Here is a 25,096-nt window from a genome sequence, read left to right on the forward strand (position 1 = left end):
ATGTCTCTCCCTTTTAATGAGAGCAGACGTAAAACAGCGTGCACAAGTATCTGCAGTGCGAATGCAAAACTGAAGTATAGTACGTTAAAATGAATTTCACAATGTTTTTGTCGATAAAATTACGGGAGGCGTAATCTTTGTTCCTACTTTGAACCATATGATCTAAAGCATTGCCTCCGAGATGCGGCGCACAGCAATTCATCTGTAGAGCAGACGACGGATGACAACTTGCCCTAAAGCGTGTTCTTCAGTCTAATGCAGCAGTATTCGTGCCCCAAATGATAAAAATTTGTTATGAATCGTTTATGAACTCATTCAACATTCAATTCTCTTACCCAACGTGTTGCAAACACATGGTCGTCACAGCAGCTCCATCTGTGTGTCTGTAATGGAGAGGCACCACATCTTAGAAGTCTCAGTGCTCTATGTATAAGAGTGAATTCAGATACTGTAAAATATCGTGTTCAAAATTGTTACTCCTATCTGCTAAAACAGCCTTTCTTCACCAAATGCGGTCACGTTTACTCGTGTTTGAAGCTCATTGCCGCTTTTCCGTTCCGATTTCTGGATTTCTCAACTTATCAGCGCATTCTCGAAAAGCTTTGATTTGTACCACGAATATTGTCGCTAAAAACAATATAATGCAACATGTTTTTCTATATTACTGTATGATGGCCTTCGGTTGTCTATTTACGAGATTTTAAGAAAAATCGAAGATGGGGTTTTTTTATTATTCAAATTTCACTGGAGTACACTTTTGCCAATATGAGAACTTTGAGGTAATATATAAAAATTTACATTTGCCCTACGGCAGCAATAATATATGTACCTAATGAACACACTATATCCTTAAAACGTGTCAAGTTTGACAACGCTGCTTGCATTACTTTCGGAGAAAAAAATGGGGAATACATAACTTATTTTAAACTGTCGCAAAATTAGACATTTTGAAAGGCTATTTTCTTAAGGTCTACAAACTTGAAACTGTATGAATTCATTCTTCATTAGACATACAATTCAGGTAAAAAATATCTTCCTTGAAACAAAAATATTTCTCTTTTTATAGCATCTGCAACTTTAGAAAATGACAGGTGACGATATTGGATCCTCCGTGTTGGTGAAGTTTGATATTTTTTTTTTCGTAAGTTATGCCGTTAATCATAAAATGAAGTTGACTTTCGGGCTACCTGGTGAGAAGTGCACAAAATATAAAATACTCAATAAAATTTTATATATCAACTTTTGGACCCGTGTGGATCTCTCGTGGAATCACCCCTATGCAATTTATTGTTTGTGTGCAATGCAATGCATTGACTAGTGATGATGCGTTCATTCCATGACCACACAGCAGCGTACATGTCTGGCAAAATTCATCACGATGGCTTAGATACACTGAGCCTATGACTGCAAGTTCAGAGAAGTATGTTTCTAGAGTGGTTAATAAGATCTGAACCTTAATGATTGGTAGTGGTGTTTGAATTCGTCTGTGTAGTACCTTTCTTATCTTTATGACACTCTTACGTGCTTCTATTTTATGTTTTTTTCTTTGTTCTAGAACCAGTTTCACACCTGTCGTTGTAACGGCTGTAATTTAATGAATGTATGGCATGTTTTGTTTTGTTTTTTTTCTTTCAGTAACATAACTTTGATGACATTCAACAAGACTGTGAGAGACATCATTTGGAAAGAGGAGTTGGATCGTCTACAGGAGCAACATAATCGGTATGCTGCTTTTCTCATTCTACAGCACAGAGAAAACTCTTCCGCCATATAAACCTTAGCTGCCTCTCTCTTTAATCGGGACCACTCGTTTGCCTTTTGTGTGGAGATAGGTTTGCTCAAGAAGTTCACCCTATGAAGCAACTGGGAAGGAATGCGTTCTCCACTGCTGTCGCGCACAGAGACACTGAGGCTGGGTTCGTGAACCAGCCAACATGACCCAGAAAAGGCACACGAGGCACGTCATCAACAAACACGGGTTCATTAACCAAAAATACAGCACAGTGGGACAATCACGAAATTGTGAGCCGTTAGAGTAGCTCCACAGCACTGATCGAGCACACTCCCCTGTGGTGACATGGTTATCATACAAAGGCAAAACCACTGAAATGCACAAACAAGAAGTCGCTCGCAAAGACAGAGCGTCACTTCAACGTTGCAGGTGTGCCAGCATCTCTTATGCAGTGAGCCGCTGCCAGAGAGCAGCAAACTCAAAGTGGAAACTTCACTGGCAGCCAAGGAACATAGACGTGCACAGAGGCATGTCATAGCATGCCGTGCACCTGAAGCAAGCAGGGCCGGTGCATGCGCTAGCGGGGAACAAGGGGCTATGGGAAAAGACACTCTCGCTTCCCACATTCCTTATGTTTGTTAAAAAACTACCTTAAGTCCCATTTCAGCGCTGTGTCGGCAAGTGGACAAACCCGGCCATAGCGACTTTGTGCACGACGGTAGTGGAAAGCATCACGTCCCTTACCTGAAAGACATAAGGGACATGAAACCTGAAAGATAGAGAGGGGTTACCTGAAAGACATACGTCTACGGTAATCCTATGACAGTATGTTTAAACACGAGGCTCCCAAAGAAAAAAAGAAAATTTCTCAGAGGAAAATGTTCTCAAAGTACAAGTGACGAGGGGCTGCAAGTTGCCATTTGAAAATTATGCTAATTAATTTAACTTAATAAAATAGTTCTTCAATTAAATTCATGTCAACACTATATTATTACAAATTATAACTGGTGCATCTGCAAGGTATGTTCACTTTATTGTATTTTCAGGTTTTCACCAGTTTCAACATATATTCATCCCCAAAGTATGTGCCAAAGCACATTGACATCCTAGCTAATTTTGCACTTCTGTGCACAGAGCCATACTTCATCACAAAAGTAGGAGGCAATTGCAACAGAGTGCTTGGTCAATCGCACATATCTCACTATGTCTATGCCACCCTTGAATTTCATTCAATGTCTGTTTACTTTGAAAACTGTCTGGCTTGATTCGACTAATCCTAATTGGAAGACAGTTTGTGTTTTGGTTATTTGCGACAAATTAATGTGGTTTTAGCATTCATGAACGTCCCCTACCCCTGACAGTCACCTTTCGACAAAATGTTCTTACTAACAGCTTAACAGTTTAAACTTGCAATTCGGCTTCAAGATGTGAGCAAAAAGCTGCACCCATCAGTAATGTCATTGCGCAGCTGCACCTAGTGCGTGTAAGGAAACTCAGTCAATGCACGCTCCCTTCGTCCTGTTCTTTGTGTGCTTTGCTCACATAGAAAAAAAAAAACAGAGTGAAAAATAACCAGAATATCAGCTCCGCTGTTTTTTCAGGCTGCTACTGTGAAGCTTCTTTAAGTTTTTTTTTTTTTTGTTAGAAACCATATATAGTTGGAAACTTTAAAAGTGTTATCTTAAGCACTTCATGCACTTGACAACGCTGCTCTACCCATAGAACAAATTATCAGGATGAATCTTAAGCTTTCCCAAGGGAAAATATGCAACTCGGACTGTAACTGGTCCCAACTATTCCCAGTTCAAATGGTTAATGGAGCAATTCCCATTGGGACTAGTTCGTCCCCACTGTAATGGGTCCCAGCTGGGACCCATTGGTTCTAGCTGCTACCTGGTCCCACAAGCTGATACCAGTTGTTTCCCCACTGCAACTGGTAGCAGTTTTCTCCTCTGCAACTGGTCCCAGCTCACCATTGTAGCTGTACCAGCCTACTAGAACTATATTGGTGTATTGGATCTTATTAGCCAGCTGGAACTATACCCATTGAATTAATCTTGCGCAAGTGTTTCATCGGTGTCCCGTTATCATGCAGAAATCCCAAAATGTAGCAGCACCCCTTCATTGATCATAACAGTGAATGAATGAGGCATATGTTCAAATACATTGTCATCAAAACTACATATGCTTCTTCTGGCTCTTTATGATGGTGGGGACCTTGCAGGTGACTATTTTTCCAAGGCAGCTATGACTTGTGTTTATTTCTTTGATGCTGCAGTATCGGCACAATGTTGCAGGAGATGAACTATAGCAAAAGGTCAAGTTAAATATTACACACACATCAACTGTGGCTTATTTCGTTAAAGAAAACGGTATATAGTCAAAATTTTGCGGTAATGAAGGAGCGAAAATATGAGAGGGCAAAATGAAAACACATGGCTAGCGCCTTGTCCTGTTTGCATGCTTGCAGCCTGCACTTGAGCTGTGCCGAAGTATGAACTGCAAACTCGCCCAAGCTTACACCTTGAGTAAATTCTACGAATAGAAGCTTGAGCTGTGCCCAAGTAAGAACTGCAAACTCGCCCAAGCTTACACCTTGGGTAAATTCTACCAATAGAAACTTACCATTTATATTGGGTCAATTCTACCAATAGATAAAGTGCTCTTTTCAGAGTGTTGTATGACTATCATGCTATGCCACTAAATCTCAACTTGAGGATGGTATGAAGTAAATTATGCCTGGTTATATTCTCTTTGAGGCAATCAAAAAGATATAGCACTGTAGAAAACAACCTAAATTCTATATAATTGTAAATCAAACACAGCTAGTAGTCAGGCTGCAGTGTGTTGGATAACACACGTTCAGTCCATTACACGCTTATGCCTATAACAGCATAATATAATAAATACACAAGAAGGCCTCATGATTTATCATGTGGCCTTCTTGTGGCTCTTGTGACTTTATGTAGAACAAGTATATATAAGCCGATTGGTGCTCACTACAAGACCGGAACCGCATCGACTGGGGTGTTTTCTTAGGAGGCGATAAACGCGTTTTTGGCTAAACACGCACGTTGTGCATACAGTACATAAAAGGTTTTCAAGAATTCAACAGCACGCACGAGCAGGGCGCCAGTCCACCTCAAATCTGCACTCATGTCTTTTTGGGTCTTTTTTTTCTGTGCATACTGCGAAACCGAAAACAAACTGCAATGCTACTTGTGCTCAATAATTCAACTCTATCAGAGCGTCTGAACTTGAAGTTGAGGCTTCACTGGTCCTGCTGCCATTACAAGACAAAGGACTGACTTGTTTTGCCAGCATTTCGGTTTCGTCCCACATTTTTAAAACAAAATTAAAGGTGATATCTAACAGGATTTAAATAGAAGGATTTCGTGCACTCAACTCAACAAATAATCGGAGCACATATGCGCCTAGAAGTACCTTGTTGCTTGTCTTGCCATTATTCTTGGAGCCACTTTGTGGAGCTGAAATCCAAGAAATTTGTGGCTGAGTTCTTAATATGGTGTATGCTGAACATAGCGATACTTTTTTGCAGACTAGTTGGTTCATACTTGAAAAATTTAATTGCTGCACAAACTTGAAGAAAAACAAGGGAGACAAGAAAGAGCACACTCTTTCCTGTCTCCCTTGTTTTTCTTCAAGTTTGTGCAGCAATTCAATTTTTCAAGTCTGAACATAGCCTTTTCGTTATCATCGCGGAAGCACAGTAGAGCAAACACCGTGTAAACGGGCTTATGTGATGCATTGAAATTGCACAAAACATGCACTGAGGCTGTAGTGAAGTGGTGAATACTATTTATTTATTTATTTATCACATACTGCGGACCAAGTATGGTCCATGCAGGAGAGGGCAATACAGTACAAAAATCTTCTACATACATACACTTCCGCTGCAGTATACATTCACTGCAGAACAAAATTCATGTACATTAAAAACTCATGAAAAACAATTAAAAACTCATGAAAAACAATACAGAATGTTTCAGCGTAGCTTGACCACAGGCTCAGCTCGTTTTCGTATCAGGCGAGCAAAGGTTGCGCACCGCGCAAACTTCGCTCGCCTGATACGGTCAGCGTGTTTACGGTCAGCTCGCCTAGCTCAGTCAGCACGTTTGCAGATATCCATAATTTTTTCTTGTTTGTTTTTATAGCAGTACTCGGGATGCTTAGCATAAATTGATATAAAATTTAAGTAACATTAAAAGCTTCTTTTAAAGGTTAGTGCATTGCTTATAGCCTGCTGAACCAAGTAATGTGTAAGAAAACAGTTCAAACATGCAGCATTGCCTTTGGGCACTTCCCCCCCCCCCCCCCATTGTCTCACAGTGGCTGAAAATAAGTACACTTGAACTCTGCTACAATGAACACCGCTTCAACAAAATTTCCGCTACAACGAAAAATTCACGATTCCCCGTCAGCAGTTCATAGGAGTCAATGCATAAATATTGTCGCCACAACGAAAACTTTTTCTTGGATCTTCCCGCTTCAACGAAATTTTATGATGCAATTCCGGGCTCAGATACTTGTTGCTATGCAGTACACCCAATCTTTAACGTTTCGATGCATTTTCAGAGCCTGAAAATGCTTCAACGGAGTCTAAAATACGCATTGGCACCTCCAGAAACTGCCGCTGTTCAACAAGTATGGGCGCCGCCATTGCTCGATAGCAATGGCAATGAGACTGCCTTGCTTTTGCCACTGGCTTATTTTGAGCCGCAGACGAACCGAAGCCGAAGCTGAAGCTCAGTCGCTCAGTTCATGGTTTTCTTCATGCAGCTGCTGGATGCAACCGCGGACCGATGCCTATACAGATTCCGATTCTTAGCATTATGTTCGCGCTTGGCTAGTGTGGCAACTAATCAGAGCGTCTGTTCGTCCACATTATCAACAAAATCAGCTAGCTGCGAGTGATGGATAATAATGATGGCACAGAGTAATGCAAGTCGCCGCTCCACGATACCCTGCCTTCATCTCGGCGTTGTAGGATACTTTTGACGACGGACAGCTGCTGGTGTTCATATGTTAATGCAACTGTTTGGTTTTTTTATGAAGGCGGTTTTAGGCATGTCTCAGCGTGCATTTCACCATGGCCTCGCTATGCACGGGTGAGAATGACGTCGTGACGCTGCTGAGAAAGAATAGGAAGCAGCAGACATTTTTCGAATTTTGAGAATAAATGTTCCTATGTGTTGCTAGCTCTGATCAGCTATATTTTTTCGATTTCACTAGAACGAAATTTTTTCCGCGCCCTGTCAGTTTCCTTGTAGCGGGGTTCGACTGTATATCTCCGAGGATATATTTTAAGCTATTTATTTATTCATTTTCTCTGAGGGTCAACAGATATTACAGAGGGGACTGGTAAAAAAAAGAATAAAGACACAAGTTTGTAAGTACAAAGGGGCAATACAATGTTCCTGATAATACAACAACAGATTATCATAAGCAAAAACAAAAAAAATGAAAATGGCATAGATGAAAACAGTAAATAGAAGAATACATTTTTGTAAAGAAAAGTAAAAATAAAGGCAACATTTCTGAATATACAATAATTGCTGTTACAATTCTACACAAGTAGCCATGAAATGTTCTTAATTATACAAATGTATAAGATGAAAACTACTATCATGACATCATCCAGTCATTGAAATGGTTTTTGATAAATGCACTTAGATTGCTGGCCGACCATGAGTCCACTGCTTTAGATATACTGATTAATTTAACTGCTAATCAACCAGGACCAGCTCACTCCTTACTATTCACCACATATACTAAATGTCACTTGACTATGTATACCAGCCGCAAGCAGTTTCTAGCGCAACCGGTTCGAACACAAATGGAATGAGTTGTGTACAGTACAACTTAAAATAGTTCCAGTTAGATGTTTGTTAGATCCAGTAGATTGCTTTAAATGGGGTTTTCAACTAAGACGATTTTTATCAATTCGCTTCCTGTAGAAGTAAGTCATTCCCAACTAGTACCAGTTGCTCCCAGTCAAACGGCAAATATTCCCAGTTCAAACCCAGCTTCAACAAGTGGATCTCTAACCGTGACCAGTCACTTTAGTTAAAATGGAAATTTTCCCAGTTCAACATTAATCTTGAACCAGTTGATCTCCTACTGGGACCAGTTGTTATCTGTTCAACTGCAAATATTTATAATTTAATCTTAACTTGAACCAGTTGATCTCAGTTCATTCTAGCTTAAACCAGTTTCATCCCCAGTTACACATTTTCACCTGAGCTGTGTGTGGCCTTTCACAGGCTGCGTGTGGAGCACATACTCTCGGAGCCTGACGATTCCTGGGAAGGCACCCGAGGCCGCGTGCGGAATGAGCTGCTAGAGCCCCTGATCCCCGAAGACATTCGTCAGAGTGACTCCTTGCTTGTGTGCATATGCGGTCCGTTGCCATTTACCAAAGCCGCAATGAAGTGCCTGGAGGACCTACAGTGCCCTTCGAAGTCCGTGCACGCTTTTCTCGGTTGAAGGACAGCAAGCAGTACGTGCAGAAAAAAAGCTGGTCCGAAATCTCTGCACCATCAACGTGCCATTAAACGCTGAGCTTGAGATTCTCGTGCCACGAAATATGTAACAGCAAGTGAACTCCATAACTTGCACCGTAATGCTAGGAAATGTTTTTAATGTAATTTTTGTACGATTTGTGAATTTTTGCTCATTTCAACTGTCACTTTTGATGCTGAGATTGCAGTTTTGTGTTTTTGTTTTGCACTGTTTTTTTGCAGTACAATTCCCAGTTTTGCCACCAGAAATTCTGCTCGTGAAAGTACAAGTCACACTAGCTTGAATAAGTTGACATCGAAATGCACTCTTGTGCATTGACATGTATTGCAAAAAAGTGTTGCAACAGTGTACAGAGCTGGCCTGTATTTTGCTATATCTGACGTATTCTGTGAGCTGTAGCCTTTTGAAATCTCTGTTATGTGCTAGTACAGACACACATAAACATAACATACATTTCAGAGTTTAATCAAAAACTGCATTGTAAAATATTACAGTGCACAGATTATGATATGCTTCCATGAAGAAGCCTTTTCTGTGTGACACTTTATGCGGGACTTGGTGTAGCAATTGTTTCTGGTAAGAGAATCTCTATCTCAGTATGTAATACTGCACGCAATGTGCTTGTGCAGTAGCATGGCCATATCTTTGCCGGAACACGAAAATGCAAAATTACTTCGTATCACAGCAGAAATTTCTTTTGTACATTGCTCAGCGAATCCGATGACGTACTGCAGGTGTACGTGAACGTGACCCATGCACTGTTATAACAGTTTTAGAAGTATATTTCGAAACCTGTTTCTGTTTGAATTGTGTTGTTTTTCACTGCACAGCTGCTATACTATCATAGCATTGCTGTCCAAAAAGTGACTTCGAGTGGTGCACTGCTGCAAAATTTGGTACTTCTTATACTCACCAGAAACACCGCATCTGTGTGCGTTGTTCCTTATCTCCAGTGTATCCACATAAAAAAACAACTCCTGCAGAAACCATCGATGGTCATCAACGTTAGTTATAAGCTAAAATAAAAAAAGAGTACACCAACTAGCACAGAATCTAGGTACTGTGGCTACTGAAAACAATTAAAAGCAAGCACAGCAACAAACTGTAAATTGCAGTGCTTTACTTTGACAGTTAATAGACGATCTACAACCGCTGAAGTGAGCACAAACACGTGCTGCTTGCCAGATTAGGGCGAAGGGGGCTATGAAAGATCCGTGTGAAACAACTTAGGTGTGCTTGTGAGATATTGCTACAAACTTGACGAGAACTTCACAGACACACGTCAGTTGCCTAGTCAAGCATATGGCAAGGGCTGTATGAATCGCGCACAGTGCTCTGAATGGTTTAGTCAGTTCAAACGCATCAGAATGACCGTCAGTGTTGATCTGAAGCTTCTACTACCTTTCTCATCAACAGGTAGTGACCACAATGCCTGGAGAGTTTATGCTAGGATCCACAGAAATGGTCGTTTAATCTCTGAGAGGTTGCCGACAAACAGCGCATCAACGCAAGATGATGCCACCAAATACGTGATGACAATCTCGAGATGCCTTGTGTAGGTGCGAAATTTTTGTCTTATTTGTTCAATGAAGATGAGAAACATCGCCGTGCTGGAATCAACCAGGTACTTGCCATTGCTGATGAAAATGAATACTTTCATGAGAACATTATAACAAGTGATGAGATACAGGTGTTTGGCATGGTGTTGAAACTAATTTATAGTCATTGCACTGATTAGGCAGTGTCCCCCAGCAGTAGCATAAGTTCATAAACACCACAAGGGGACACACATGTCTTGAAATGACGGCCATTTTGTTTTTATACATACGATTTATTTTTGATCATATAAAATTCAAATGTGTATTCAAATATGGTAATAATAATAATATATGAATAAATAAATAATAATAAGCAAACATGAATGTTGGCACCTGGTTAGAAAATATAGCACTGAGATTCCAACAGTATATACACCACATCACATGGCTGCCTATATTGGTGTTTTCTCTCATGGTTGACGGCACATTCTCTTTCCTTGCAAGCTGGTAGTTCAGCATTCATCACAAAAAGACTGTTTCCATTGTCAACTCGCGCCGTTCATATCGCCAGACAGTGAGCGCTGAGACAGTGGCACCCTTTCTCTTGCTCTCAAGCAAATCAACTGCCACAACAGCAGCAGAAGACGATGCACGCCGACGCACAGAGACCTTGAAGTGTTTTGGCTTTAAAAGCATTGCACGAATTGGTCAAAAATCCAGGTGATTTCGCTTGAATTCTTTTATTTTTGCTGAAAAGCATTTTTCATCATGAATTAATATCATATGGCATCATTACAAGGTTAAATGGTAAACTAGATAGTTAACCAAAAAATTCTAGCACAATTCAGGGTTGTTATGTACTACAAGAGACCTGAATTTTGGGAAAATCAGGCTTGGATGTTGCCTAAGGACACTGCACTAACTCATACACTGCTTCTTGTCTGGAGCTATTTTCCGAACTTATTTCTCTTACCTCGACGCAAAGCACATTACAATGACATCATTCCTAAATCATATGGGAGATTTAGAACAACGCAACAAGAGGCCTGGTCACCATCTCATAAAGTGTATTCCAGGAAGCTTTACAAAAATAGAAGAAATCATGTGGATATCACAGGCGTGCGCAGAAGAATGTGGGGGGGATCATGGAGCATTTACCACCGCCCTAGCCATCTAAGGGGACGGCTTAAGTTCTATGTCTAATGCTGGAATTAGAAACATGCAGCCCGCACATGACCCGCTTCTGTCTTCATCGCACATTTTTAAAGACTACATATTCGTTCTTGAGATAATTGAACACAGAAATGTTGGCCCGTCACACGGTTCAGCCACCTGGCCAAAGTTTATGCACTTGCTCAACACCCAGCCACATTGAACTGGCATGTCCTACATTCATACTTGTGAACATTATTGATCAAAAAGCAAATATTATGCAAATCTGAGGCACAACATTGATACGCAAGTATTTCGTGAGGAATCTCTTTACTATAAAATACACAGATATGCAGTTCTAAAGACCCTATAGTGTTTCTTATGCTGTGCCAAAGATGCGACGCTATGCACAAAAAAAGCGCTCTGCAGACGAAATGGGGCTGCCTAGTTCAGCACGCGTCTACATTGGTGCACCAGTAGTACACACACACAATCATTGACCCTTCCATGCAATAAAATACACGTCTCGCCAGTGGTTTTTCTTTGCAAACTATCATGCTATACAGTACCACACGCGACCAAAATATTGCTGGCATCTCGTGGAGGTACAAACATATTGCGCACCAGCAGTGATAATGCGGTAAAATAAATCTGTTCAAACATCCTTCATTGCATTCATCATGCCAGGAAGGAAGTGCTAGGAGAACAGCATCACAGGTGGCGGCGGATGTGATCAGGAGAAAGAGAGAGAACCACTTTATTAAAAATAAGCAAACCCCAGTCCGTATCCACTAAAATAAATGCCCATCCATCTAGATGCCCATCTATCTAGAAGACAAAGCTAGGAGTTTCAAATGTTGGATCAGTATCTTTATGATGTCTGGGGAGGAGTCTGCTAGGCACTCCTCCAGGATCGCAGGTCTTAGGTGTATAGGTACGTGCCTGAGGCTCTCACCCATGTCTGCGCGACCATCTGGACAGTCCCAGAGAATGTGAGTGTTATCCGGGAAGCCACCACAAGCCATGCAAGCAGGAGACCCGTCTTTGCCTTGTATGTAGTGCTGAATGTGTGGCGTCATTAAAGAGTAAGTTTGGGCTCGCCTTATTAGGGCTGCCTCGCATCTCATCATGGAGTGAGGAGGATCGAAATAAACCCTGTGATTGTTGCGCATTTCATCTAATCGTTCGTGCCTGTCTGCCATGGTAAGTAATTCGGCGCGCTTCAGTGCATTCACAAAGGAGGGCCTGGGAAATTTACGCTGGACATAGAGTGTGCCACTTCATTCCCTCTCAGTGACAAAGTATCCACTGTATACAAACACGTAACGAAGTGCGGTCAGTTAAGTGCTTCGTAAGTTTGCTGTGATGCGCGTCTGGAACGTCACCTGTCGAGAGGGCTCGACAGGCTGCTTTTCTATCTGTGCGTATCGGTAAACTACGGGCATTTGGGTTGGGCATAGTAACTGCTTCTACTATGACATGAAGGTTACTTTCACTGCATTTCTAACCAGAGGAAGTTATTTTCGCTTGGCTCACAAGCCGACGCGGGGCTGTGAGGTGTATTACCTGCTTGCCACGCAAAAGACCTGGGTTCAACCCCCTATCAGACCCAGAATTTCTTATTATTGCATCTTTCGTGTCGTTTCTGTCACCCACAAGATAATTTTTTCCTCGCAACCGATAGCACTGACGCCGGAGTTGCTGCTAAACGAGCTCTTCAACGCATCTGGCGTTAAAATAGGATACACACACTACAGCAGCATGCAACCGTTATTACCCTTAGGTTCTTGTCACCCTTGATAAGGTTCAACTTTTGTCTGACGTCACGGCGTGTCACGTGGGCGGGCGTACTGTACGTTTGTTCCGAGCCTAAGGGTCCTTTGAGAAGTTGGTTCCCCCGCAATGCATGCTCGAAACCAGGGAAAAATTTTGAGGCCCTTATCACCGATGATAAGGCCCAACTTTCGGCTGACGTCACACCTTGTCACGTGGGCACACTGTATGTTTGTTCAGAGCTAAAGGTTCCCCTGATGGCTAGGCTTCGCTGCAATGAATGGTCAAAAACAGTCGAAAAAGTAGGCTTTTGTCACCGATGATAAGGCCCAAATTTTGTCTGACGTCACCCCTTGTCATGTGGGCGTATTAATGGTTTGTTCGGAGTTCGTGGTTCCCCGGAGAAGTTGGCTTCCCCAAAATGCATAGTGGAAATCGGCAAAAAACTGTGAGGTCCCCAATTGTAATAAGGCTCAAGTTTTGTCTGACGTCATGACTTGTCACGTGGCCGAACTGTACGTTTATTCCGAGCTAACAGTTATCCTGAGAAGATGGCTTCCCCGCAATAGATGGTCAAAACTAGCGAAAACTTTTGAGGCCCTTATCACCCATGATAAGGCTCAACTTTTGTCTGACGTCACAACTTGTAAAGACGGGAATACTTTGCTGCGTTTCCTCCGAGCAAATTGATCCCCTGGTGCGTTGGCTTCACTGCAATGAATGGTCAAAAGCAGTCTAAAAAGTTGAGGCCCTTATCACCCTTGATAAGGCACTACATTTGTCTGGCGTCACAATTTTAGTGACAGGCTACTTTGCGTATCTTCCGAGAGAAATGTTCCCCTGATGCATTCGCTTCACCGCAATGCATGGCCAAGAACAGTCGAAAAAGTTGGGGCCCTTATCACCCATGATAAGGCTGAACTTTTGTCTGACATCACAACTTGTATCGACCGGCATATTTCGAGCACCTTCCAAGTAAATGGATCCCCTGATGCAGTGGCTTCACTGAAATGAATGGCCAAAAGCTAAAAAGTTGAGGCTCTTATCACAGATGATAAAGCCCAACTTTCGTCTGACGTTACCCCTTGTCCCGTGAGTTAACTGTATGTTTGCTCGGAGCTAAATGTTCTCCTGAGAAGTTGGCTTCCCTGCAATGAACGATCAAACCTTATCACCACTGATAAGGCTCAACTTTTGTCTGACGTCACAACTTGTCACGTGGGCGTACTGTACGTTTTTTCCGAGCTCAAAGTTCCTCTGAGAAGTTGGCTTTCCCGCAACGCAAGGTCGAAACCAGCGAAAAATTCGGAGGCATTTATCACCCCTGATAATGCTCAACTTTTTCCTGACGTCACAACTTGTAACGCGGGTGTAGTGTATGTTTGTTCCAAGCTAAAGGTTTCCCTGAGAGGATGGCTTCCCTGCAATGCATAGTCAAAACTAGCAAAGCATTTTGAGGATCTTACCACCCATGATAAGGTGTAACTTTTATCTGACGTCACAACTTGCCATGACAGGTACACTTCGCGTACTTTCTAAGCAAATGGAACCCCTGGTGCATTGGCTCCACCGCAATGGTTGTCCAAAAGCAGTCGAAAAACTTGAGGCCTTTATCACCCATGATAAGGCTCAACTTTTGTCTGAGTCTCAACTTCTTAGGCTAGGTACACTTTGCGCTCCCTCCAAGCAAAATGTTCCCCCGAAGGAGTGGGTTTGCCGCAACGGTTCGCCAAAATGTTGTGTATCAACAAGGTTTATTACTGCTTAGTTACATAGTGTGAAGTCACGGAGAGACCGTGTGTAGCATCGCCTCCGGCTCCGATGTTCGAGGCATGACGTACCGTTGTCCCCCCCCCCCCCCCCCTCTGTCGGAACGCGCACTACATTCTCCCAAGGCGGCAGTTCCATCTATCCGAGCACATCACAACTGCATACACAGCACAAAAGCAGTCGAAAAACTTGAGGCTATTATCACCCATGATAAGACTCAACTTCTTTTTTTTTAACGTCACAACCTGTAGCGACAGGCATATTTAGCGAATTCCCGAGCAAATAAGCCCCCTGATGCGTTTACTTCACTGCAATGAATGGCCAAAAGTGGTCAAAAAGTTGAGGCCCTTATCACTTATGATAAGGCTCAGGTTTATGTCTGACGTCCCACTTTCCAGCGATGAGCGTACTACTTGTACCTTCCGAGAAAATGGATCCCCTGATTTGTTGGCTTCAGCGCAATAGTTGGTCAAATACAGTCGAAAAAGTTTAGGCCCTTATCACCCATGATAAGGTTCAACTTTGGTCTGATGCCGCAACTTGTAGTGACAGGCATAGTTCGCGTACCTTCCGAGCAAATGGACCCCCTGATGCGTACGTGCTGTCGCATACCTTGCGGAACTGGACACAAGTAATGCGAAGAACATTGTGGGTTGGCCATATAGACTTACCACCGTATTCACAAACGCTCCTCGACTCGACTTTCACCCTTCACTTGACAGAATTGAGCCCTGCGTCACCACTCGGCTGAAAATGACGCTGCGCTACTCAAGAATCTCAACAGACTATCGCTGATATGCAGTGACTTGCCGCACCTAGAGATGGCACTCGCATCGGCTTTCTCAAGTGAAGGCGAAGCGTTGAGTGAAGAGAGGTTCTAGAATACGGGTGTTAGATTATGCTGAGCGGCCTTTTTTTTCGTAGAAAAGGGGAAAAAAGTAATCGTTTGTTTTTACAGAAACAGGGGACCCACCCTGCAGCGGCACGAAGCTGTGAGGGCCGGGTGTCCTATGCCGCCAAATTGCAACGATGTAGAGGGCCCCACCTGGAGCGATTTATTAAGCAACGTACTGTCGTAGCGCCCCCTCGAAGCGCACTCTTACCTACCGAGGTGCCGTGGTAAGTGAGTACGCATGAAAAACTGAGCCAGGTCTGGGAATTCGATCTCTCTGAATACGGCAGGCTCCGGTCAGCGGTGGGAATCTAACCCGGTACCTCCAACATTGAAAGCAGACGCTCAACCACTTAGCTGCTAACTTTGGTGGGAATGCCAGTGACAAGTGACTATGTGAGTTTTATCAGGGCGACGAAATGTCAGAGACTTAGTTCTTAAAGTCACTGTCGAATTCTTTTCGGCAATGCGGCCGACAGCGGGATTCGAAGCAGCGCCCATTCGGTTAATAGCTTCAAGCCTTTTCGACTCGGCTACTGCCGCGTACTTGAGCACATGGTTTAAAAGTTGATACGTGCATTTTGCAGCCAATTCCATTACTGAATATTGGATTTGTGTATCTGAGCCTTGATACATACAAAGTTTACTGGCCTCCTTCAAGAATTTATAGGTAAATATATAGCTCTCGGAAGTCTTCACTGTTTGGTTATTGATTGATTGATTTGTGGTGTTTCATCATAATCATCATCATCAGCCTGACTACGTCCACTGCAGGACAAAGGCCTCTCCCATGTTCCGCCAGTTTTGTGGGGTTTAACGTCCCAAAGCCACCATAAGATTATGGGGTACCCTGTAGTGGGGGGGCTCCGGAAATTTCGACCACCTGGGGTTCTTTAACGTGCACCCAAATTTGAGTACACGGGCCTACATTTCCGCCACCATCGGATATGCAGCCGCCACAGCCGGGGTTTGATCCCGCGACCTGCGGGTCAGCAGCCGAGTACCTTAGCCACTAGACCACCGTGGCGGGGCAGACTGTTTGGTTATTCTACAATTCTTAGAATGAAGGGAAATATAATTTATTTGCAATTTGGCGTCGAAAAGGTAAGGTCATTGGAAAACTTCAATCTTTCGATTTCATGAAAGTAGCTAGTGGGGTGACATGATTGATTTGCTGACTATATTTTTATCGAAGAAGGTTTGCTTAGAGATAACTTTTTCTTTTTACTCGCGGAGACTGGTATTTCTTGTTGGACTATCGTCTACCGTAACTGATTGCTCATTTTCTTTACGTGTTTTCACTTTTGTCCTTGCTCGTACGGAGGTCTTTGCATGCTCGAAATGAAACAAGTTGCGAGTTTGCACATCACCCTGTGTCGTCTTTCGTTTTCTTCACTTCCTTTATTACCTGGCAATGCATCACAAAATGAAGTCGTTCAAACTAGCCCCCGTAGCAGCTTTTAACGCGAAAGCGATAAAGAGCTCGTATCGCAGAAATTCTCGCATCGGCGAAGGTGTCATTGGTTGTCAGTGAAAAATCATCATCTTATGCGTGACCGCAAAATCAAGAACGATGCAAATAAAATAAATAAAATATTCATGGTTAGAGCAGGGGATCGAACCCGGGTCGTCTGATTAGCAAGCGGAGATTTTACCACAGAACACCTTCTACCACATGGCCGCGCGTCTGCTTGTGAATAAATTGAAGATAGCTTCCTGTGCTTGACAATTCAATGCAAGGAACGCATCCTTTACAAACACACGCGTCCTGTATACATGCTTCACAACATTGCAGTAATATTGCGTGGTACAAGCGCCCATTGCAATCGGACGTCAGAACATGTGATTATCATAATGACTTCGTGGTTCAAAGCCCGTAGCCTCTACAAAAGGCACTCACGCTACTGCGCCTATTTCCTTAAGGCCAAGTAGTGGGTGCATGGCAAGTTCGAAAAGGTTTCGTGCATTAAGTGTTTGTACTACTCTCTAGGAACTAGTATCGCTATCGCGTTCAGCTCCTAAAGGCGAAACTTTAGGGTCCCCTAATTTCATTAACCTTCATTTAGTCTGATGCGTGCTCTGAGTAATGTGGAGGCCATGTTAGTGTACATGCGTATACTCACCTTGCGTATATACGAAGCCGCCCTTCTAAAGGCCCGCCCCGAGTTGTCAACCCCACCTACCTGATGAAGCATTACTTGCGATATCAAAAATAGTCATGTGTTGCTTTAGTCCCAATTTATGTGGTTTCTCAGTCGAAATAAAATCATAACAGGGCTGTATTAGGGGTGAAGCTCCTCGTAGTTTAACCTTGTCGTGCGTCACGCGTAACCGAGAGAAGAAGAGACGATAAAGAAAAAAAAGACAGTATATCCCGAACAATATAATGGACGGCGCTCTCTCATAGAAGTACATACAAACTGCAGCTGACTGAGAGTATTCTAGATGACACTGTACTGCTACTCTCCCATTGACTGTTGCGCGGGCAGTGCGTGAGTACTCGGAGAATACGTAGGAAGGAAAGGTAGAAGAGGCCCTGACGTCACTCGTTGTGAAGCCGCGAAGAAGCCGGAAGTCGGCCATATTGACTGGGCAAATTCTCCTCTCTTGTTTACATCCGAATGTAAAGCAGAAGGCGCGACTCTCTCTCCGGCTCGAAAAGCACGTGGGCTGCGCAGCGCGTGTGTCGTGACGATCCGAAACTAATGGAACGGGGCTCATCACTCTGATCCAGCGGGACACCTTCGGCGAACTCATTTCGTCCGAGTAATAACAGGGAGTAACGGCTCGCTGACAACGAAGCAACTACAAAAGAACGCGCGCTAGATGCACTGACAACGGCGAGTGTTTTCACGTCATTAATTCAGCAACTGTACAGACAACACGATCGGTCGTGCGCCTTCTACGGTTGCACGCGGCCGACGCAGCGTCCGGCCACTGTGTCCGTGTTCCGCGTGAAACTCACCGGCGTCAGCATTCTGCGACCGTGGTAACTTTGAGCACGGTGCAAGTGACACTTGAACGTGGTTGCTGTTACGTTGAGATTACATGGAATGCAGGTGGATAGTGTACGAAGCGGAACAGAAAAGGTTTTTTATAGCGCACATGCAAGTTGTTACTGTACACATAACGCGAAACTACGTATGCGCACATGGTCCTCATGGCGTCTTGCTGAGCTCAACAGCGTCATCCGTTGTCACAAGCAGGAGCACTGCTCAACCGTCACTGACCTGCAAGGCGTTCGTCATCGTTCAGCTTCGTCATGGTGCCCAACACAATTTCGCTGAACACTAACTGCTCCACCCGCGTCATCCGCCGCATGACACATGGATATGCACTCGTTCTACGCACTGTTGAAACCCCGTAATGGACAAATGGATTTGTAAACGTTGCTAAGTGTACAGTAACTGCCAGGAGAACACTGCGTAACCAATAACGCGGCGCAGAGCACGGATATTGTCCGCCACTGCTCAGCACGAGACCTGGGGAGGAGGAGGAGGATACAACTTTATTTGAAAAAAAAAATCAAAGTAAATGTGGTTGGGCCCCTAGACGTCCGGGAGCCCCCTGGCCGACATCTCTAGGCAGGCCTGGTGCACCAGCCACAACTGGTCGTCCGAGCCAGTGACCCCAAGAGCGGCCTCCCACGAGGAAAGGGAAGGGTTAGGGATAGGGTCTACCGCCACGGGCTTTGGGCAGTTCCACAAGCAGTGGAAAAGATCAGCCTGGGGTGCCCCGCAGGTGGTGCAATGTGGTTGGTGAAGAGTGGGGTAAAATAGTTGTGCCAAATAGGGAGAAATCAATGCTTTTGTCAGCAGCTGGCGCCAAACTGAACTCTGATTAGGGGTGAGGGAGAAGTGTGGGGCAGGGAAATCTCGTCTGCCGTTCTGGTAATACTTCGTAATCTCATGGTAGGTGCGGATTCCCTCTTGTGGTTTTCTCACGGGTTCGGGTGAGCGATCCCCCAGGGTCCTGATGGAAAGACCTCGGACATGCACATGAACGCGCTCATTCCCGGGGATACACTCATGGCCAGGCACCCACGTGATAGTCACCGGATGGAGAAGTGAAAAAATGTTGCTCAGTATGCGTGAGACTGTCTTTGCTGCTATGCCTTGACGGAAGTATCGATAAGCGCTCTGGGAATCAGTGCAAATTTCTGTAATGGTAGAATCTGCGGCCGCATGCACCACTGGTAGGGCTAGTGCAACCCCCTCAGCCACGTCGGGGCGTGCCGTTTTAACGGACGCGGAAATGCTAATGCGCCCGTCTTCTGTCATCGCAGCAGCCATGGCCGTTGCTTCAAGTGGGCCTACCGCAGCGTCGACATAGAGGACGTCATCACGATTTTTGTACCTTCGTATGTAATAATCAGCGCGTGCCTTGCGTCGGCCTGGATGGCGTTGTGGATTCATGTTGCACGGCAATGGTTTGAGTTGCATGTGTGCCGCGACCCTTATTGAAATAAGCGACCATGCTTCTTCGTATCGCATCGTGTCGCTTGATTCAAGCCCCAGGGTTCGGAGCAGGTTCCGCCCTGTAGGTGTCCGAGAAAGGCGCAGGAGCTGATTGCTTCTCTGTGCTTCTATTATTTTTTGCACAGTATTATGCAGACCTGTCTCTAGGAGGACAGTAGTTTTGGTGCGCATAGGCAACCTCGATGCGGTTTTAACCGCCCGCCTGATTAGACTGTTAGCTTGTTCCATTTGCTTTTGAGTGAGATGGTGATACGGAAGATGATAAGCGAGGCAACTTACCACCAAAGCTTCAACTATTTGCATGGTGTCCTTTTCAGATAGACCATGATTGCGCGACGCAATCCGGTGGATCAGTGCTGAAATTTGCTTTATCTGCTTATCAAGAATGTTCAAGGTGTAGTTTGCGTCTAAGTTTCAATGTATGTGTAGACCCAATACCCTGATTTTTTGTACTCTTGGCACAGGTTGACCATGCACGTGGAGGTCAATGCTTGGGTCGTGCATGCGGGGTTTGTTTGTAAGTGACTCCGACTTTTCTGGCGAACAGTGGAGGCCCATTCTACTAATATACCGCTCGATGACGTTGATGGCAGTTTGCAGAACGTCTTGTGCCTCCCCAATAGAGCCATGGCACACACACAGAGTTATATCATCGGCGTAAAATGCATGCTGTAATTTAGGAATATCAGCAAGCTCTTTGGCCAATGGGGCCAAGGCTACATTGAATAAGAGTGGCGATGGGACAGCTCCCTGGGGTGTACCCCTTTTTGGGAGAGAAAAAGTGGCGGATGTAAGTGTACCTAATTTAGCCTCGGTGGTGCGGTTTTCCAAAAAAGCTTTGACATAATGCCAGGTCCTACGACCACAGCCAGTTGTGGCCAATGTCCTGAGAATGTGTTCGCGACCTACATTGTCGAAAGCCTTTTGTATGTCTAATGCGAGAATGGCTCTGGTTTGGGCTGTCTGCCGTTTGGAATGAAATAGAGTCTCTTTAACCTGCAGGAGGACATCCTGCGCCGATAGGTTGGGGCGAAAGCCAAACTGGGTGTTGCGAAAGAAATTGCTAGCTTCTAAATGTGGCTGTAGTCGACGGAGAACAACATGCTCAAAAAGTTTACCTACACAGCTCATGAGCGATATGGGTCGTAAATTTTCGAGAAGTAGTGATTTGCCTGATTTCGGAATCAGATTAATCTGTGCATGTTTCCAAACAAAGGGCCGTGTGCCCTTGCTCCAGTGTTCGTTAAAGAGATCCGTGAGCTCCTGTAGAGACACGTCATCTAAGTTTCGGAGGATCTTATATGTTATACGATCCGACTCTGGTGCAGTGTCCCGGGTAATACAAGCAAGGGCCTGTTTTACCTCTGCAAGCATAATATCTGCACCCAAGTTTTCGTCCGGATCAGGGGCTGTTAAAGGGAGTGCGTTCAGATCCGCCGGTAGGGGCTGAGGAATGTAAAGGTTTTTTATGTGTGTCATAATGTCTGTGCCTTTTAGGGGCGAAGCTCCTTAGGGCGTGGGCTGTGCATCCCCTGTAGCCGGTATGTAGCCACCTCTAGTTTAGTTCTTGGAGTGTTCACTAGATGGCGGTACCGTCCCCTGTATGTAGCCACCTCTAGTTTAGTTCTTGCAGTGTTCACTAGATGGCGGTACCGTCTCCTGTATGTAGCCACCTCTCGTTTAGTTCTTGTAGTGTTTACTAGATGGTGGTACTTGTAGCTGATGATGAAAAGATGCAAGATGTTATAAACTAGAAAGCGGTACTTGTAGTTGATGAAAGACGCGAGATCTTATAAAATAGGAATGATGTCACATATGGCGCGTGTCATTGGTTGAAGGCAATCGTTCGATTTAGTGCGGCGACGTACGCTAGGGGGAGCGATGTAATAAAATCGAGTGGGCAAAATGTACAAAGGATTCATGGTTTACCAGGTTTACCTCCGGAGCTTCGCCCACTCATCATCATTCACTTCGTGGATATGGCGGAATTTTTTTGCTTTTCTAGGTAAATGAGCCGTTGGGTAGTGGTGTGAATGTGGTTTTTGGTCGACGTGGGATCTAGAAGGGCCCTTAGGATGTTCCGTGTACGTTTTGTGCCAAGTGTTCCTTTCAGTGTCCCCCAAAAGTTTTCCCAATTGGCTTTCGCTAACTGGGTGGCATACTGTGCGGCTTCGTCTGTGACTGCAGCGATACGTAGGCGAAGTTTGTGGTTTAGCCTCTGACGCTTCCATCGTTTACAAAGGCTTCGTCGGGCCTCCCACAGATGGAGGAGGTGGGGGGTCAACTTGAGGTGCATTTGTCGTGTTCTTAATCTTTTTACCAGACCTATCAACAGCATCTTGTATCCTTTGAGTCCAGGACTCTATAGATTGCGGAGTAGTATCCTCCGCGGCGATTGTCACGGACGGCTATTTTCGGCGACACCGCGTCACGGCAATTAACGGGCGCCGTACTCCCCGACTGACCGTGAGAAACGGCGGCACATGAAAGGGAACCGATAAGTGCAAAATTGGGGTGCTCTCCTTAGAACGTCGCCGCCGACAGTTAATCCTTTTGTAACCGTGGCGACGTCTGCAAGGTCGTAGAAGGCCGCGGTATACCCCGTACAAGGATTAGACTACAAGACGCCCGGCTGAGAGCTAAGTGGTTGACCATTCCCACGGAGAAAAGCGTGGGAAACGCTCTGGTGGCCAAGCCGTATGACAACAACCCGACAGGTTGTCACTCTCGCTAGTTGCGGGCCCTCTCCCTATTAAAAAGGGGTGGGGTCAAAATATTTTGGGGCGGAGTTTCCCCTCAATTAAACGTGCATGATTGGACCCAGGTAGAGATCTCTTGTCCCCAAGGAAGAGAGCGAGGAGACACGAGGGGGATTTAAGCGCAGGATTTTGCCCTGCTAGGCAGACTAGTCGCTGACCAAGATGGTGTAGAAACAGATCAACAAGCATCTCTTCTAGAAGTTTTTAGTGTGGCTCTGTATCGGCTGGCCACCTAAACTTAGCCGTTCGTCTAGTTGTGACGCGATATTAACGTCTGCAACGTAGACATCGGGACTTCGCCTCGAGTTAGCTCAACCTGCTCGAAGTTACCTGCAAGCACTAGCCTCCCGGAGCCACCAGCGTTGCAACACCGCCGACATCGCAGTCGTGCCAGAACTCTCTTCGACTTCTCGCATCCGATCGTCGGGGACACAACGCTGCCGGTCATCACACGTATGCCTTCACCTGTTTATATCTTCGAACTTTCTACTCCGTATTTCTATTGTTGTTAGTTTGTGTAGTTTGTGATAGTTCTCTCGCGTAAGCTGATTTATTGCTTTGTATATATCTTTTAGTTGCATCAAGTGTTGATGTGCTTTGTTAGTTGTATTGAAGTGTTGTATTATATCCCGTGTGCTGCAATATCACTAGAGTAAAGTTGTTTTGTTTTCTCACGTCTCTGATCTCTTCACTGTCTCTGCTTGCGTGCGGAACGAACCAACCTGCTGTCATTCCCGTCGCCGACTTCGCGCTGGCGACGCTTGAGTGGCAGCTTGTAACAAAACTGGCGTCCGCGAGACAGGACGTTCCGTACAAGAGTAGGACAGTGAGGGGTGAACGAGAACCGTGCGGACAGCGTGGTGATAGAGCCGCACAGTTGAAGCGGTTGCATCCTGCAATGATTGCGCTGTTTTTATAGTGGCATTATAGTGACAGTTGCAGCATGGAGTGTATGGATTTTGATAAGTGGATCGCGTACGGTAAACAGTTAGGCCTCGAGAGCGCCGAACTGAGACAATGGGTTAAGGAGCAGCAGGAACAGGCGTTAGCCAGAGAAGAGCGGGCACGGGCCCGGGAGAAAAGAGAAAAAGAAAGGGAGAGAGAGCACCAAGAAAAGGAGAGAGAGCGCAAAGAAAGGGCGAAAGAACGAGAAGCGGCAAGGAAAGCGGCAAGGGAAGCCGGAGAACGGGAAGTGCAGTTACTGCAATTAAAGATTCGCCTCAGTGAGGGTAGCAGGGTGAGCCGATCCAGCAGTGAGCACGGCGAGGCCGGCGAGAAACTGTCATTTCAGCGAGACACATGGTGTCAAGGGCTACTCACGGTTCTGCCTTGCGAGGCAAATGAAGCTGTTGCGCGACTCAGTCAGCAGAACGCGAACAACGAGGTAGTTAAGGCAGATATGCTCCGGATGTTCGGAACTTCTGTCTGGACAAAAGAAGAGCAGCTCAGACAAGAGTCTGAAAGCAAGGCGCGTCGGAAAGCGTTGGACATTGAAGCGCGTCATGAAACGCCAGAACCAGAAATCGCGCTAGAAAAGGGCCCGCATATTCTCGAATGCAGCCATATAAATGATGTAGAGAACGAGGCCTTGGCCGGTCTCGAGGTAGAGACAGTATCAAAAAACGGTCCTAGCGAGGATGAGGTGTGTGCCAGCAGCCCTAATGGACTCAGTAAGCTGGAAACCATCCTCATGCCTCGAGAGGACGTCTCGAGATCGTCACATGCAGATAGGGTTAGCACAGTGGCTAAACACAGCGAGAACGCGACGCTTCAGGAGTGCAGCGATGCCATCGGAGAGGGCCCAGTTAATGATTCTATCAGCGTTAACAAAGATAATTTGGCCCGGCAGTCCGTCATGACACCGAGTTCAAAATGTTTGAGCGTGGGGAAAAATGTAGCACAAGCTCCAACGAGCTTCCCAACCCCTCAGTTCCCGACGCGACTTGGTGATGGCATCGAGAGAAAGGGGGCAAGCAAACATCGCCGAAAACGAAAGAAGCGGAAGCGCACTGCGCTGCGCAGGTCTAGGACAGGTCCCTCTCAGTCGCAAGAAAGACGAGAGGGTAGGCCATTAGTCCGTTTCAAGCAACGTCAATGGTGGCGTTCAGGGAAGCACAAGCGGCGAGCCAGGTGTAGAGGGAGGAAACGAGGTACGCCACCCCAACGCAGCGTGCGGTTCAGTTCGACAAATTCGGGAAAGCGGCCTTTGCCGAAGGGTCAGAGTCGAAAGGGCAGAGTGGCTAAATACCGCATAGGGGAGAACACAAAAGAAAAATGGCACAGGCTTCCCCCCTGCTTCTCGTACCCCTTTCACATTACCGAAGAAAGCCGGCCGAAGTGCAGAATGAGGCGTGACGGCAAAACACAGCCTAACGTTCGTGTGTTTAGTAGCCTCAGGCCTGATGGAAAACCGCCGGGACCGCGACCTCATCGTGTGCGATTCAAAAGAATCTAGTTGA

General features: G+C 45.2%; 1 protein-coding gene across 2 annotated transcripts in view; it reads left to right on the forward strand.

The window, feature by feature from the left end:
• Positions 1-8,322, forward strand: part of LOC142791804 (cytochrome b5 reductase 4-like) — a 50,038-nt gene extending 41,716 nt beyond the window's left edge. For both annotated transcript variants that reach the window (XM_075885548.1, XM_075885549.1), the window contains 2 exons: positions 1,636-1,722; positions 8,017-8,322. In XM_075885548.1, coding sequence (XP_075741663.1) covers positions 1,636-1,722; positions 8,017-8,239 — 310 coding nt within the window. In that variant the 3' untranslated portion in view covers positions 8,240-8,322. The remainder of the gene's footprint in view (positions 1-1,635; positions 1,723-8,016) is intronic.
• The last annotated feature ends 16,774 nt before the right edge of the window (positions 8,323-25,096 follow it).

The sequence above is a fragment of the Rhipicephalus microplus genome, unplaced genomic scaffold (genome assembly GCF_043290135.1).
Source record: "Rhipicephalus microplus isolate Deutch F79 unplaced genomic scaffold, USDA_Rmic scaffold_189, whole genome shotgun sequence".
In the NCBI taxonomy this organism is placed as follows: Eukaryota; Metazoa; Arthropoda; class Arachnida; order Ixodida; family Ixodidae; genus Rhipicephalus; species Rhipicephalus microplus.